At 34.7% G+C, this 17,632-nt stretch overlaps 1 protein-coding gene across 4 annotated transcripts; it reads right to left on the minus strand.

The window, feature by feature from the left end:
• Nucleotides 1-14,402: 14,402 nt before the first annotated feature.
• On the minus strand, nucleotides 14,403-17,432 carry LOC127097478 (two-component response regulator ARR12). 4 transcript variants are annotated; one of them, XM_051035977.1, is made up of 7 exons: nucleotides 17,253-17,432; nucleotides 16,968-17,100; nucleotides 16,627-16,779; nucleotides 16,171-16,545; nucleotides 15,872-15,948; nucleotides 14,725-15,573; nucleotides 14,403-14,635 (listed from the first exon to the last, which is right to left on the minus strand). In XM_051035977.1, the coding sequence occupies exons 2-7, from the start codon at nucleotides 17,095-17,097 to the stop codon at nucleotides 14,624-14,626; spliced, it is 1,596 nt and encodes a 531-aa protein (XP_050891934.1). In that variant the 5' UTR covers nucleotides 17,098-17,100; nucleotides 17,253-17,432; the 3' UTR covers nucleotides 14,403-14,623. The 4 variants fall into 4 exon arrangements, with proteins under 4 accessions (XP_050891934.1, XP_050891932.1, XP_050891933.1 ...); XM_051035975.1 differs by having other exon boundaries at nucleotides 14,403-14,641; XM_051035976.1 differs by having other exon boundaries at nucleotides 14,403-14,641; nucleotides 16,968-17,137.
• Nucleotides 17,433-17,632: the final 200 nt, after the last annotated feature.

Genomic DNA, 17,632 nt, shown 5'->3' on the forward strand with positions numbered 1-17,632 from the left:
TATTTTTGGTTTTAGTCCCTAGAAGAAGGGTAGTTGTTGAATTTCGTCCCTGTAAGGATTAATTATTGAATGAGTCAGAATGTTTAAAATTTTTAATTTTTGTCCCTATATATTTGTAGTTATTTGTATTACATCCCTGTTTTTTAATGTTATGTTTCTATGTCATCACTGTATTTCATGCGTTTACTTAATATTGTATAGCATAAAACATATAAAGTTGTCTCAAAATAGAACAATGACACGCCATATATAAACCACAAAGAAGTCTCAGAATTCCATAAAGTCAAAAGGAAAATAATTTTGTCTCAAAGTATAACAAATACACACCATAAATAAACCACAACGATGTTATATGTCTCAGAATTACATCAAGCCAAAGCGCATAGACTTAAGTCTCAAAATACAATAAAGGTGCAAGACACTAACAAGATGCTTATGGAGCCTTGTCCACATCCATATGTTGTGATTTATTAATTCCTTCTCCTTTCAGTTTTTTGCATCTTAGGACCCTTGTCCTGTCACTTCTCCCTTAACTCCAATTTTCTTGTAACTTTAGGTTTGTATGTCTTCCTTTTCTGTAAAATATATAATATTAGAGGTGCAAGACACCAACAGAATAATTCCAAATCATTAGGGAATGGTATATTAAACTCAACTAATTTAAGAACTCTTGGGGTGGTATAAGTAGGTGCAGCAGATACATCATCAGTTGTTGGAACAGGTGCACTCAAAATATAGTCAGGTACATCATCAGTTTGTGAAGATGTAATAGGTTCACCTTTAGCTGATATAATCGGTGCACTATGACTTGATGCAGATGCAACTGGTCCATTAACAACAAGATTTGGTTGAGTTTGAGTTACCTCAAATGCTACTGCAAGATTTTCAACAAGCATTTCAAACTCAAGGTTAACATAAATTTGAGTTTCATTTGGTTGTGGTTGTTCATGTGTTTCAATTTCAGCTTCAGTGGGTTGAGTTTGTTCATGTGTTGTAGTTTCAGCTTCAGTAGGTTGAGTTTGTTCTTGTGTTACAGTTTGAGTTAGTCATTATCCTGTTGCTGTTTTCTTTGGATTTCTCTGGACAAACAAGTCAAAACATTAGTAGCATATCAATTACATTAATAACACATGTAAAGTTACATAGAGTTCAATACCTTTCTTTTTGAGCTTCAAGGTCAATTACTTGACTTGTACAACTTCTTACATTATGGTCATGTACACCACATCTTGTGTAACAATAAGTTTTTTGTGTTCTTAGCTTATTAGGGTCCTCATCAGGTTCCCTTCTCCTCAGCTTCTTTGGTTGTCCAGGTCCACTTTTATATGATAGAGGCAACATCTCTTCCATGTCAACCTTCGGCCACATGTCTTGTCCATTAATAGGACTTACATTATAACCATAACATTTCTCATAAGTATCTTTGGAATAATAGTCATCAACAAAATCTTCGGGGGATTGGTTCCTAAAACCTAATGCAGCGACTGCATGTCTACAAGGAATGCCCACTAGTTCCCAAAGTTTACATGTGCATGTTGGTCAGAGATGAAAACCCACCTCTTTTCTTGACCAGTGTCCTCCAAAAGAAAGGTAAGAAACCACCTCCATGACTCTTTTGTTTCAGTTTCACATACACCAAAATCTATGGGATAATATTGGTCATTTGGATCTCTACCAATTGCAATAAGAAGAGTCCCTCCAAACGTAGTCTTAAGATGACATCCACCAACTCCAATGAATGGCCTACAAGATGTTGTGGAGCCTTTCTTAATCCCATCTAAGCAAAAATAAAAGTTGATAAACCTTTGTTGTATTGTTGGTTCAACCCTTGTCAGATTAATTTTATAAGTGTTCCCATAATTGACTCTCCTTAACTCTGCAGAGTATCTCCACAAAAGGTTGTATTGTTTTACTACATCACCTTCAATAAGACATTTGGCAATTTTTTTGGCCTTCCATGCGCTGCTCATAATTATACCAATAGAGAAGTTACTCCTAATCTCATAAACTATATAACGAATCTTAACACCATATGAAGATGTCATCCTAGCCGCCACCATTTTTGCAACCCACTTAGAAATGGACGAACTATTATTCAATACACTATCACACGTGTGTGTTCCAATCCATTTCTTCATTCTATACGTGTGCTTATTCCCAACTTTACTTACAAGTGCTAAAAACTCATATTTGCCTTTGCAAATTACCCTTACTCTAACTTTGTCATTTTTCACATACTTTATTTGTCTCCCATTTAATACCGACCATTCAGTTATTGCTTCTTTAAATTCTTCAAGTGATACAAACTCCAATCCCACTTTGAATTTGTAATTCTTGTCCAAATCCTGCATCTTAAACCTTGGATATTTTGGTTCCTTCTCCCCATCAGAAGCATTAGGGTCATTACTACCAAGCTCATCACTAGCATAATTGATGATCATCTCATTATCCACACTACTACATGACCTCACATTATCAACACCAATTGGTACCTTCTTTGGAGTATGCTTGTGCTTCCTTGCTGCAACTTTTATCCTACCTCTTTTTCCCTTTTCTTCAACTTGATTTTCAATAAAATCAAAGCAATCATCCAACCCAAGAGCCCTCTCATCCTCACTACCATAAACGATAAACCATCAAGTTCAAAGTCATTATCGTCATTGTCCTTTGTGTCTTCAACCTGTTCAACACCACCAACATTAGCTTCTTCAACCTGTTCAACACCACCAATATTGTCTTCTTTAACCTGTTAAAACCACCAACATTATCTTCTTCTGCCTGTTCAACACCACCAACATTTTCTTCTTGAAAATCACTTGCATCAGCTTCATCTGCATTGCCTTTACCTTTATGTTCAACATATATGTGAACTTCACATTTCATTACCATGGCATATTGATATACCTTATCAGCATCACTATCACTAACCATTCTACTATACTTATCAGCATTGTTGTTATACCACCATAGCCAATACTCTGAATGCTCAAGCTCAGTTAACTCTTTCACGATACCTGTTGCTTCAAATAAGCTCCACATATCTATTTCTACAACATGCTCATTTCCCCTGTGTAATATACTAAACCGACCTTATCGAATCTACCCCCGTAATGAAAAATCAAATTGAACTCCATAACATGCAAGTTTCAAGAAGACACAATGAACAAGGGTGACTCACCGATAGAAGGAAGAAATAAAATATTATATATATATGAGATTGAGTTCCAGAGATGCGGTTGTGTGTTACTAGGTCATGAAATTTGCATTTTGCCATCTTCGTTGCTTCGTCTCCTCCCTCCCACAACATGAGGTTTTTTTTTCTTTCAACAAACAAAACTCTAATTTACAGTGACTAAAAGAAAATTAATTTTCTGAACAACATTGCATTTTTGGTGGGAAATAAAAGAATATCCACGTATGTAATTTATTGAATATAAAACATATATAAAACAATTCCACGTGTGCGTCATTTGCCAAGTCACCTTCTTTTAAACAGAAATCCAACCCCAGGGACTAACGCCAACAGAAAAGTGAGATATAAGGACTCAGACAAAAAAATATACAGGGATCAAATTCAAAAACACGCCAACTTACAAGGACGAAGAGAATATTTAAGCCTAAATCAAATAAGTGGCTTACGTGAATAAATGGGCTTCTAAACAATTCTATCCACCTATAGGTTGAATTAAATAAGTCTAATAAATTTAGTTACTCTCGTTTTTGAAATTCACTTAAAAACTGACACTTCAAAAATAAAATATTTTTTAAAAACTTTTAAGTACCATTTTTAGAAAAAAAAATCAGCATAGTCTTCTTTGTGTTTACATCAGTTCCCAAAGTCTTTGACTCACTTAATACTGTTAAAAATAGAGATAGTAAATTAGATAAAAGAGAAAGAGACTGGATAATATGAATAATATAACTTGTGAAATGAAATTTACAAAGAGAATATATAATAAAATATAAATATATTAAATTGTCTTTAATCCAACTATAACAAAAGATTCATTACATATTATCTAACATCTCCCCTCAAACTTATAATTCATTAACATGAAGCATTTGGAGTTTGACAAGCAAAAACAAACATACTTAATAATAAACAATATAAATCTAAAACTCTAGCACTCCATTTCAAGTTAAAGTTTGTTACAATTTAACTTTGGGAATAAGAGACCAAACAAAACCAACTAATATAATCACCAATGGAGAGAGAAATCAATAAGAATAACCATTATAAAGAGGAGCAACAACCAAAAAGAAGATAAGTAGATGAAGAAGCAGAAGAGAGAAGTCAATAGAGAGGAGGAGCATCCAAAGAGAGGGATCACATGCAAGTATACATGTATATTTAAAGTAGCAAGTGATAAAATAGTAAGGATGTCGAATCCACAGAGTGGAAAATAACTTAGGTTGATTTTGTAAAACTATCTTTTGTAAATGAGTATGAGCAAGATTACAAATAATTTATAGTTGTCATAGATTCAGTTAAGTAACAAACAAATTCAAGAAAAGTTTAAAGAGAGTAAACGAGTTCAATAATAGAGAGAATTTTGGGTAATGATCTGTTAATATAACTTTTCATATGTGTGTATATGATGTGTTATGTCATGTCAGAAAATGTCAGAAAGTGATCTTGTGGTGTACCTTTATATCATAATAAACATATACAATAAAGCAATGAGACAAATCTCAGTCTCGCTTGTAACTTTAATGCATGTATGATTTTATTCTGAATATCCTTTATGATTGTATCTCTTTATCTCTAAAGTATCTAATCTAGTGAATATCTATATCCTACTATTTTGAATCACTTTTATCATGAAATCCACTTATTGTTGGATCTCTCACAACAACAAGATTGCATCTATTCCTAAGTTGATCAATCAAAGAAACAAATTTATAACAGTTTAACACATGATAAAACAAAGAACTAACAATACATAATTTAACACAAATTACTAATTTATATCAACTTTACATTGCTCAACAGAAAATATTTTAGCTCATAATGAGCTTAGTACATACATCAATACTAGTTTCTAAGCTAAACATTCTTAAACACATAATGAAAAAGAAATAGAAATCTAAGAGTAACTTCTTCCTCTTCTTGCAATTGTTAATAACCAACATAAGGCTTCTATCACATCAGATGCTTACATGCACTTTAAATGATGAGAAGAAGAGGTTCTCCACTTTGTTCATCTCATTGTCTTCTCTAAATTTTATTAAGTGTTTCTTTCTCTCAAATGGTTAAACTCTTCTCATTTCCTATAAGAGTTCCTTTTATAGTTATATCCAACTAGGTTTTTGTGTTGTCTTGAATCATGGGTTTTTTGTGATTTCGTGAGTTATGGCAAAAAAGAATCAACATAGTTCCCTCAAATTATTCCCTTTCGTAGCATTGCAAACTCATGTACATTCAGCATGTGAGGGATAAGGTGTAATGTGGCAGGCTAGTGGTGCAGGGAATCAAGTGGCAGTGTCTTTGCAATTGTCCTTTACAGCAACAAAGCGCTGTAGTGGATGTACTATGGTGCATAGTTTTGTCTTCTAGCGCCTTGTTCTTATCTATTTGAAATTTGAATCAAATGCTTTTCATTCTACAAATTTTTGCCACATAAGCCCTACAACCTTGAATGTTCAGTATCTATATATCCCATTGCATCCTTTGTTACGCCTTTCTCTATTCTCAAAATTGGACATTAAAGTGTTGCTAAGAATTGTCGTGCCCGACCTCGCCAAAAGTTAACTCTACACATGCAACAAATACATAAAAACTAACAAAAGAGAGCACCTATTGTGCTCTTTATATACTACTCTAAAATAACAAAATAAAACCAATTGAGCTACTAAATAATTAAAATAGAAAGATAAATTCAAGTGTTAAGATTTATAATAACTCATAAGTTATGAGTTATCAAGGGACCAAACCAAACCAATGAGAAGAAACATCCAACGAGATGTGACCAAACATAAGAAATCATATAAAAACTGAACAAAAGAACCTATATAGATAAGATTAATCAAACATAAGAGTCAATAAATAGGGGATCATTCATATAATAGAATTAATATGGAGAAGACTAATCAAATAGAAGAGCCAATAAAGATGTGATCAATCGAACAGAAGAAAGAAACCAAACTAACCAAATAAAATCATATTAAACCAAATATAAATAAATAAAACATAATCATTCCAAACTGAACAAAATCAAATTAACCGAACAAATCCAAACAATAAAAAAAATCAAACTAAATTAAACATAACAATATCACGACAAAGAGAGAAAAAATAATTTTTATACATGATCAATACCAAAACAAACTGAGAGTGGGGGAAAATAGAGCGAGAGGAAAACAAAGGGTATATATAACAAATACTATAACCAATAGTTAGAGAATCAACCAAAGTCATATATGATTCAATCTCAATCTTCAAGCACACAAAGTGGAAGATGACATGCCGAGAACAATTTAGGGATTCATTATAAAGAATTTTTTTCTTAATAGAAATAAAAATCAAAACAAACACATCTCAAATTTTTGGTAACTCAATAGCGGAAGCAACAAGTAGCTCAAGGAGGATCGAAACAAGCTCTATATACAATGTTACCAATAGAGATAACAAATTATGGAAAAGAGGAAAAAGTTAGGGTTCAATAATGTGAATAATATAACTTATGAAAATAAAAGTTACAAAAATATATATAATAAAACATAAATAGAGTAAATTACCCTTAGTTCGAATATAACAAAAGACTTATTCCATATCATTTAATAATAACCAAAAATTATCTAAATTTTTTATTTATAACAACCGGTGTCTCTAGTACTCATTTTGTAACAAATAGAATAACTAAAATATTCAATAAAATAGTTAAAATTTTAAATCAAAGAATTCACTTAAAAACAAATCATATGTCTGTTTTCATAATTTCAAAATAGCAAATCCATCGATCTACGTAAAATGCACTTTAATTTCGGTTAGGACGAAAAAGATTACAAAACCATTTTTAAAAAAAATCTAACCCGACACAACAATACTAGGGCCAGTTTGTTTTAGCTTTAAAAAAATGGATTTTTTCTTTGTATTTTTGAAAATGGATTTTACAAAAATGTTTTTCAAAATATTATAAGTTTTTCTAAATTTATTTTTTATAAATTAAAACATTGAATTGTTCATTGTATAACATAAATATACATTATTGAAGATCAAAACATAGTCAAAATCACAATTTTAAAAAAAAATGTATCTCAAAAATGATTTTTAGAAAAAGCTATTTGAAATAGCTTCAAAATTAAGTGATTTTTTGAAATTTTGATATCCAAAAAAAGTTTCGATAAAATGATAAAGTATCTAAAATAACATTTTAAGAATAACTATTCAAACAAAATTTTCATTTGAAGCTTTTATGAAAAGTTTTTTTGTAAATTTTTTACGCTAAAATATATAACACTATAAAAATCATTGTTAAAAAAAGCTAAAACAAACGGGCCCTAGATCGGCTAAGTATAAGATCAGAGATGGAAAGAAAAAAAATCAAATCTTTACAAAATGCTCAAAATTTTCAATTCCTTTGCACTTTACAATCAATTTAAAAGGAAAAAGATACACATGTAAATTCAAATTTTGATGATTTTTTAAATAGGAAAAAGGGAGGAGTAAAACAAAAAAAAAACTAAGATTGTCATGATAACAAGTCAAGTTTTCTAATGAGGTTTCACAATTGGATCATGGTTTTTGGTTAAGACTTGAAATTTGAACTTTTGGCTATGGAAGGGGGAAGGTTTGGTAAACAATGGATAAGGAATGGAGGAAAAACTTACTTTGATCCAAATGAGGAAGAGTTCTCATATTTTAATGTGTTTCTGGATGTAATTACAAAAATATCACAGTCAAATTTCCACTTATTTACAAGACTGTCAATCAACTTCACTTACCAATAATTATACATATGACATTCCTTACTAAGTAAGCCAATTTAACTCAAAAGTACTCAATTTTACCAACTAGAATAATTGGTTTGGAGAAATTTAATTTTTAATGTTCCTTGCTCGTTTCTTCACTAAAGTGATATATTAGGTTCTTGTGTTAGTAGATTAAAAAACTCATTTTTGAACAACTTGAAAATTTGGAGCATTTTGAAAAGTTTTGAACCCAATCTATTACTTTCATAAAGAAACAAACAAGAAATATCCAAAAAAAAAATTCTCCAAACCATAAAGTGGTTCGGCCAGCAACAAAGAGAGAAAATGAAAGATTTTCACAAAAATACCTTTGTTAGCGTACAAGATGCCTCAATGATGGTCATATGTGTGTTGATTGAGGCGACATGCTCATAGGGATCATTGCAAGCAACACACTTCACTAGAGAGGGGGTTTGAATCCTTCTAGGACAAGCGTGTCCCATATCTCACCGGAGAGTGGCTAGGGATCCAACACTTCCATATCCTCTAGGGATTGGATTCTTGTTGGCGCTATATGATGTTGTAGACATTATTTTCTAGTGTCTGATTGTTATAACGTAGGTCTTCCATGGAGGCACACATCTTCTACAGGGCGTTAGGATCACCCTTACCACTGGTATCCTCCAATGTAAGGGATGGAACCATTTTGTTAACCATGGCTGAAAAAGACTAGGTACATGAGTCCAGGGTGACAATCAATATGGTGATTATGATGAAAAAGATGTGGCCCAAGTTAGTTTCATCGGAGCCCCACGGTGGATGCCACTGTACTGGTAAAAAATACAGGTGTATATGTTGCCCCTACAAGGGAAGGGGCACTTAGAGACCTTAGTAGGTTTATAAAAATTTATGGTGGTTAGGATTTGCCCAGAATGACGAGAAACTCTGTACAATAGTTTTATGGTGGTTTTAGAGGACTTGCTCACGTGAGGTGAGAGACTATGTATCTCAGTTTGGTGCTTAGGTGTACGTGTATGAATTAGGATATGTCTTTCTCCATCTGGGAGAGAAGTATATATAGGGACCTTTTGGGCCTAGCATTTAGGAAACCCTCAAAGGAAGTAATCACTCCCTCATAACTAGGGGGACTGTTGACTGCCTATTTTCCCGAGAGTCGTGATATGACTCATTCTCATATGACTACCAGAAGATAATGATACTATACAGATCATCTTCCCTAAGGGAGAGCCCCCACGTTCTATGAGGATGCCGTCTGAGCGACATCATCCAAGGTAAGGACCTTAAAGTCACCCCTGTTTGGGACCCTTCCAAATATAACACTACAAAATTAATGTACTAAAATAAGATGATTTCAAGAAGTGGTTAAGTAAAACTATGTATGTTTATTATTAATCTATTGCGCACAAAATATCACGACAAATAATATCTCACACACATACAAAATTATCCAAAAATAATAATAGATGCATAATCATATGATGGAAACACACACACACACACACACACACACACACATATATATATATATATATATATATATATATATATATATATATATATATATATATATATATATATATATATATATATATATATGTATGTATATATATGTGTGTGTGTGTGTGTGTGTGTGTGTGTGTGTGTGTGTGTGTGTGTGTGTGTGTGTGTGTGTGTGTGTGTGAAAATATAGATTATTAAAATTAGGGGTGTTACAACAAGAATCTTTATGTGGAAGTCCAACAATGCAATACTGGCAGTCGAACCATAATAACTTGTTGCATATATCAGAGTCTCTTACAAAAGTTTTTATAAATGTCCGATTCACCCTCATACCAATCAACTATAATAATATCTCAGATTGACTGAGCTCTAGGTTTTGGAAATGAGTTGTCTGTCCAATTCTTTGGGCTTGTAGGCTCCATTGGGAAACTCCTAATATATGCGATATGACTCTCCCCCGTTAGGTTGCAGTTTTCCCTATTGGGTGGGCACTACGACTTATCATAGCATTAAATCGCCTTCATGCATCTCTCTAGGATTTACCTTGGAGTTATACCTTTTTACGACTCTTTGTTTGGAAAAAAACTCTCGAATATGGCCAACGTCTCTTGCTTCACCAATTAGGTCACACATCTTAACGCCACTTCATTTTCTTCTTTGTTGAAGTGGGAGCATCGCCATTATGGGGTGTCAATTTTGACTAACAACATGGAATCTTGCCCAGACACTAAAGTAAAGGGGGTTTCCTCTATTGTGGAGTGACGAGTAGTATGATATGAGCACAACACTTCATGTAGTTGTTTGGACCATAACCCTTTGGCCTCATCTAGCTTCTTCTTGATTCCCTTTAATATTGCTTTATGGTTGATTTTGCTTGTCTGTTCGCCTATGGGTGAACGGATGATACAAACTTGGTTTGCACTCCCATGTCCTTGTAGAAATCGATTACGGTAATACTGAAGAATTGAGTTTCATTGTCTAAGACAATAACTCCTAGTAAGTCGAACCTGCACATAATATTTTTTCGAAAAAAGCGATGGACTCTTTCGTCCGTAATCTTAGACTCAAATTTTGCCTCTATCCATTTTATGAAGTAATCTACTCCCATGATCAGGAACTTTAGTTGACCAAGACCTATAAGAAAGGGTCCTAGAATGTCGACACGCCATTGGTAAAATGGCCAGGACGCTATTACAGAGTGGAGGAGTTTGGATGGTGCATGGTGCAAATTAGCATGCCTTTGGAATTTGTCACATTTATGAAAGGAATGTTGTATCTCATTAATGAAGGCTAATAGTAACTTTCTCTTAGAAACTTAAGGGCCAATACTCTCCCACCAAAATGGCCACATGTCCCTTTGATGAACTTCAACTAAGACCATGGTGATCTCGTGCTCCCTAGGCATCATAACATAGGAGTGAATCTTCCCATTTTCTAGAGCTTTCCTAAAATAAGAATGTATTTCACTGCTCACTTGCAGATTTGCTTTGCCTCTAACTCATCTTGTGGTAACTCACTTGACTGCATATAATGGATTATAGGTGTCATCAAACCACCGGTCAGGATGATATCGATAAAATTTTCCTCCCCCACATCTATGCTAGGGACGAAGATTGTTTCTTATATTATAGCATGGTTGAACTCTACTTTCTTTGAAATCTCCATCTTTGACATCAGGTTTGCCCTGAAGTATTGCTCCTTGGGAACATGCGTGATCTTAAACCTTTTGAAGTGCTCGGACAAGTCACGTACCTTTTTCAAGTATTTGATGAGTTGTGGTTCCTTCATCTGATACCCTCTGGAGACTTGCTTCAACATAAACTGAGATTCTTTATTGTCTTTTTCAGTCGATGTGTATACTTCCAAGAAGAGAGTCATGTCAGTAATGAGGGCTTCATATCCGGATTGGTTATTGCTAGCATTGAATTCAAACTTTAATGACTGCTTAATCAATAAGTCATTTGGTCCTTCTAGCATAATTACTGAGTCGCTCCCTTTGACATTAAAGTCTACGTCGACTGAAAGAATCTAGGCGGGGGAGATTTCTTCACCAATTTGTGTGTTGAACTCTGCTAGAAAATATGCAAGGATTTATGACTTGATGCTTCCTTTGGTAATATACTAGATATCATATCCAGACAATTTGACTGCTAAAGATACCATTCTTCTGGCCATATCCGACATCTTGAGGACCTAACATGTAGGATGGTGTGTCTTTACCAATATCTGATGTCCCTTAAAATAAAACTTGAGCTTCCTCGCGGTTACCACTACCACCAACATGAGCCTCTCTATCTTATGATAGTGAGCCTTATCCCCTTGAATAATTTGCGTACAAAATAGATAGGTGGCTCTACCATATATTTTCTTGGATGAGTATTGAGCTTAACGTTTGGTCAGTAACAGAGAAGTAGAGATACAACAATGAACCTGCTATTGGGCGTGTCAGAATGGGCGAGGATGTTAAGAACACCTTCAACTTTGAGAACTCCTAATTGAATTTATTTGTCTATTTAAACCTCTCATTTTTATTCAACGCGGCAAAGAAGTGGAAATCCTTGTCACCAACACAGGAAACAAAATGAGAGAGGGAGTATAAATGCCCGGTTAGATGTTGAACCACTTTGATATTAGAAGGGCTCATCACGTCTATGATGGTTTTACATTGTATGGGTTCTCCTCTATGCCACTTTTGGTGAGCATGAAACCCAATAACTTTCCAGCTTGTACGCCAAATGAGCACATGGCTAGATTCAGGCACATGTTGTAATTTCTGACCAACCTCAGGATATCTTCTAAGTTTGTTGCATGGCTTTCCCCTTTTAATGTATTCACGATCATGTCATCAATGTAAACCTCCAACTCGTGTCCTATTTTCTTTGAGAACAATGTGTCCATTAACCTTTGATAGGTAGTGCCAACGTTCTTAAGCCCAAAAGGCATAATGTTGTAATAGTAGTAGTTATCATGGTTTGACATGAACGCCGCCTTGGGTGTATCAATGAGATCCATGCATCCATGAAACTCAATATTTTGTAACCTAAAGATCCATCTATCAGACGATCTATATTGGGGAAGGGGTACAAATCTTTGGGACATGCAACATTGAGGTAACTGAAATCAACACACAAACGCCATTTGTTTGATGCATTTCTTACCAAAACCACTTTAGCCAACCACAAAGGGTATTTGACCTCTATTGTGAACTCGAAACTTGTTAGCTTCTTAAATTCCTCGTTGATGGTGGTTCTCTTCTCTTCGCCAACCTTGAGCTTTCTTTGAGATATTGGTTTAACTTATGGGTCTATGGCGAGGCGATGACACACCACTATGATATCTATGACAAACATGTCCAATGGTGCCCAGGAGAACATGTCAATGTTCTTCCTAAGCAGGGCAATCAAATCTTCTTCTTAAGATTTGGGCAATGAGGTGCCCAACTTAGTTACTTGGTTTTGTTGAGGCTCAATTTGGACTTGTTTCAAATCTTTGGTCCGGCCTTTCACTCCATGCCTCCAATCTTGGGTCACATCTTGTTATATCAGCGTCATCCATTTTAGGAAGAGATGTCGCATCCAGGTGAGGGGTTCCCTCATTACCTCCAGGTTACACAGGTACATTCTTGGGCAATCGTCGGATCCCCTTTAACCATACCTACATGTCCGTTAGGTAGTGGATATTTTAGTCTCATGTGGATGGTGGACAAGATTTCCCTTAACAGGTTGAGAGCGAGCCTTCCTAGTATGATGTTGTAGAGCGAGCTTTCCTAGTATGGTGGACAAGATCACCTCAATGGTTTTGGTGCTCGCCTTTGAAGCGAATGTTGTTTTGATGGTGATATGACCCTTGACCTAAATTTTCTCTCCTGGCAAGCCAACCGGAATCCTTTGAAAATATTTGATGTTGTTGGGATCCAAATGGATCCCCTGAAAGGCGCTTTCGAACAAGATGTCTTCCGAACTACTAGGGTCGATTAATACTCATTTCACATCCCAATTGGCGTATTGAATCGATATGACCATGGAGTCATTATTGTGGGGGTGTACGCCGATTTCATCTTCTCTTGAAAAAGTGGTTTGGGGCTTCCAGACCCTACCAAAGGCACTGAGAGCTTTTACGGGTGTGGTGTTTGGTGTTAACACCTATCGGGCATACCTTCTCCTTCCTCCCCTCGGCGAAACCCCCATCAATGGTGTTGGTGGTCTTCTTGGAACTTTGCTCGAACATCCTCGTGAGAAGATGGTAGCAGTAATCGTGAGTAAATGGTAGGTGTGGCACAAGTTAGGGACCCCACGGTGGACGTCAATTGTACTCGCTAAAAATATAAATGCATAACAATCCCTAGTGGAAAAGGATTGTCAACAACTTTAGGATGGTTTTTGTATGGAGAGTTTGCTCACATGAGGTGAGAAACTATTGTATCTATGTAATTTTGTATTATAGTTAGGTCTTCCCTCAATATCACAAGGCTGATGAACTTACAATCCCAAGGTTATGCAATCAAGTATTCCTAGAATGTGGCAATCACTTTAAGAATGGGTGGTTGATTCCCTGAAATCTAGAAAGTGTAGTTAAGTCCCACGACTTCCCATATAACATTTGTTGATCCAATATATGCTTTACGCCTCGAATAATAAAAAGGCGACATGATTGGAAGATAGGGTAAACGTATGCCTTTCGCCTCGGCTCCAGAGTCTCTTCCAATTATACCAAAACAATAATTCATTTGTAGTTTTTCTTGTTTTTTTTTACCCTAACCTTTTACTAATTAAATGAGGTTAAGAAGTCATTCTCAAACTCTCTACCACTATAATAAAGCAGAATCATCACTTATGCTTATGTTCTTGCTTTACTTGTGAGGTCAATAGAAGAATTGGAACATGCAAACCATGAAAGATATGGACCAATATGATGTCAATAGAAGAATTTGAAGGACCACAATCTAAAACAAAACAATAAAGGAATGATGTTCATAGGCCAATATTTATTGTCATTTGTAGCAAGAAAAAAAAATGTCTACACAAAATAAGAAAATTGTATCAACTCCAAAAAGTGCTATTAAGCAAGTGAACAACAATATGTTTTCACATATTCTGAAGAAAAAAAACTCTTGCTGGAAATTAAAAATCTTGCTGTCACTCTAGATAATTCATCAACAATCTTGCTGTCACATTGATGTTCCTCCAGAGAACTAAGGATATAACTGTTTCTGCATCAGAAAGAATTAGTTATCAGCAAGCAATAGAGAAAAACTCAGATAAAAACTTCATCACATTGCATAAATTTTATTACCTGTTTAACCATGTCATTGACGACGTCTTCGAGTGAACTGATATTCTTAGGGATTCCATTGTTTTGTGACTTCATCTGGTTCATCATATATACTTGATGTGCTTTCATCGACGACCCTTCAGTTAAATCCGGGATACGATTATCTCTCATTTGTAAGGAATCACAATAATTGTAGTCCAAGTTTTCTTCTTGTTCGACGGCGTTCACAGCAGGAATCACAGAAGAGCCAATTACATTATTAGAATGGTAATTTCCATCATGATTATTATGGTTATTATCCCAACCTTGAAATGGCGCGTTACTAGTAACTCCAGGTAATTGCATATTGCTTGACCAAACATCATTGAATCTTCTTTTCTCAAGTGAAGGGAAAGAAAAAGAGTTTGATTCCATCATCATTGGATTGTTTGAGATATCCAAAACCGAAGAAGGAGTGCAACTCATCGGTGCTTTTGATCTATAATCGGGAAATTTGTTGGTTATGTTGTGAATAGGACTAATGTTAATACCTCTATTGTGTTGCAATTGATCAAGCCCTACAGGAGGAATTGGAGTTCTCTGAATATCGTTTGGATTGGCGCGAGTTATGGCTGGTTGGTAGGATCCGTGAATATTGACATTAGCAGGTGTGTTCAATCTGTTACTCATATTACCACTAGATTGAAAGGGTCTGAATGGATTGTTGTGAAACTGCGTAGAGCCGCCGTTCATTGTAGGCAAATGTCCTCCAACTCCATTGAGAGAATTCATTCTGAAATAGGATGTATCTGCGGAATTTCCTAAGGCTGCTGACATATTAGCTTGTTGGTTGTCCCCACAACTAATTCTTTTTAGATAGAGTCTATATTTCTGTGCAAATTTCATAAACTTGTTAGGTTTCCTCGATTATACAGCTTGTTAAGGTAAAGAATAACATAGTACACATGAAGACTTATCTAGTGTCTCGTGTGTCTGTGTCACTAATATAACACTGACACACGTGGTTACATTCAAGTATGCGTGTCTGTGTCAATGTGTCTGACACTAATATGACACTGACACATGTGATTATATTTAAGTATGCGTGTCTGTGTCTGTTTGACAACGATAATACACCGAAACATGTGGTTACATTCAAGTGTGTCACATGTGGTTACATTACATTTACCTGAAGATGGCTGGCAACATTCTCCCTTGTAAGTTTTTCAACATTCATCAAATCAAGAATCTTTTTCGGCACAGCCTCTGCAAGCAAAACAACACCTACCTTTAGAAACATGCGCAGTATCGAAAAACTTCATAGAATGGCTAGAATTTTTGTTTTCATATCATAATACTAATCTCAACATTGGGTTGCTATAACCTACACAAAATTTTTGCCAAAACAGAAAAAAGAACATAGCAATTGATAAAAATCATGATGACATTTGTTTTTCGCGTTGAAGTAAGAAGGAAGGAAGAACATACTGTCAATGCCTAATTGATTAACAGCAGAAACAAACAAGCGGTGCAACTCAGCATTCCAAACAACTCGAGCCTTCTTCTGCGCTGATGGATCCTCATCGTCATCATCATCATCTTCATTCTCCTCCTCCTCCTCATCTTCATTCTTATCCTTTCTTTTTCTATGTGGCCTTGCATTTTGATCCGAACTTCCCGTGACAGCCGAATCTATTCCATTTCCGCTATCTGAATTGCTTCTTTTGCTACTTTTCTTCTTCCGAATCACATGCTGCCAAATAATTTGCACCTCCTTCAATCTAACAGGTTTCAGCAGATAATCACAAGCTCCATGAGTAATTCCTTTCATCACCATCTTTGGATCATCATTTGCAGAAAACACTGAAACCAAAACACATTTAACATTAGCGTTGAATCAGATTATTAATTCGATTAATAACATAAGAATGAAGAATTGCATACTTATGACAGGTAGGTCCATCTCAAGTCCAATAAGCTCAAGAAGCTTAAATCCATCCATGTCTGGCATATGAACATTACTGATTACTAAGTCGAAATTCTTTTTGTTTTCTCTCAACAAATTCAGCGCGGTTATCGCATTTTGAGCCGTGGTTACTGCGAAAAGATACTATCAGAAACATATCATAAAATCTATGAAATAACAGAAGATCACAGAAAAGAAATTTTAAAAAAATTTAGAACTTTAAAAACCAAATCATGTGATAGATCAAAATCAAAATCAAAATCAAAATCAAAATCAATATCAAAATCTGAAATATGATTTAATCAAACCTAAACAATACCATGATATTGACACTTAAGGAGAAGTTTCTCCAAAATCATGAGACAAGTTCTGTCATCATCAACAGCAAGAACTCTCATTCCAATAGGAAATTTATCATTCATCTTATGTTCATCCATCACCAAAGTCATTTTCTGCTAATCCAAAAATCCAAAAATCCAAAAACAGAATCTATGAAACAGAACAAAAATAAAGTGATTTTTAAGGAAGATTTTATGTTGACAAGACAAAGAATGAGAAAATTGAGAAAAGTTAGAGAATCTTGAACTATATATATAAAAGTTACCGTGAAACAATGGAAAGATAAAAGGGATGATTGAAAACAACGTGTGACCCAAGATGGATTATAGGGATTACAGAATTTCCTTTCTTGTTAGATACCAACAAACGAGAAGAAGAATCATAAATTCAAAAAAATTCGGAGAAAACTGAAATTTATATCATGTAAATGTTTTGATACTGTCACTGATTCTGTTACCTTAAACTTGGTTTTTTGTTTGAAAAATAGTATTTTTCCATTAATGTTTGATTTTTTGTTTTTTTTGAAAAAAAAAAGTTTCTACTTTCTTGATTCTTGCCATAAATACTTCAAATATCTGAAGGTATAATCTAAAAAATCTATATTTGATTTGTTCGTTAATTAATAAATATACACTCTTTTTTGCT

This window comes from Lathyrus oleraceus, chromosome 6 (genome assembly GCF_024323335.1).
Source record: "Lathyrus oleraceus cultivar Zhongwan6 chromosome 6, CAAS_Psat_ZW6_1.0, whole genome shotgun sequence".
Lineage (NCBI taxonomy): Eukaryota > Viridiplantae > Streptophyta > Magnoliopsida > Fabales > Fabaceae > Lathyrus > Lathyrus oleraceus.

What these genes read in the sequence shown, in the direction of transcription:
- LOC127097478 (XM_051035975.1), bottom strand. Translation starts at nt 17,097, where the DNA reads ATGACTTTGGTGATGGATGAACATAAGATGAATGATAAATTTCCTATT. An exon ending in CCTTAAGTGTCAATATCATG is followed by an intron (nt 16,780 to 16,967) that starts GTATTGTTTAGG and finishes ATCTTTTCGCAG; the next exon opens with TAACCACGGCTCAAAATGCG. An exon ending in TAATCAATTAGGCATTGACA is followed by an intron (nt 15,949 to 16,170) that starts GTATGTTCTTCC and finishes TTTTGCTTGCAG; the next exon opens with AGGCTGTGCCGAAAAAGATT.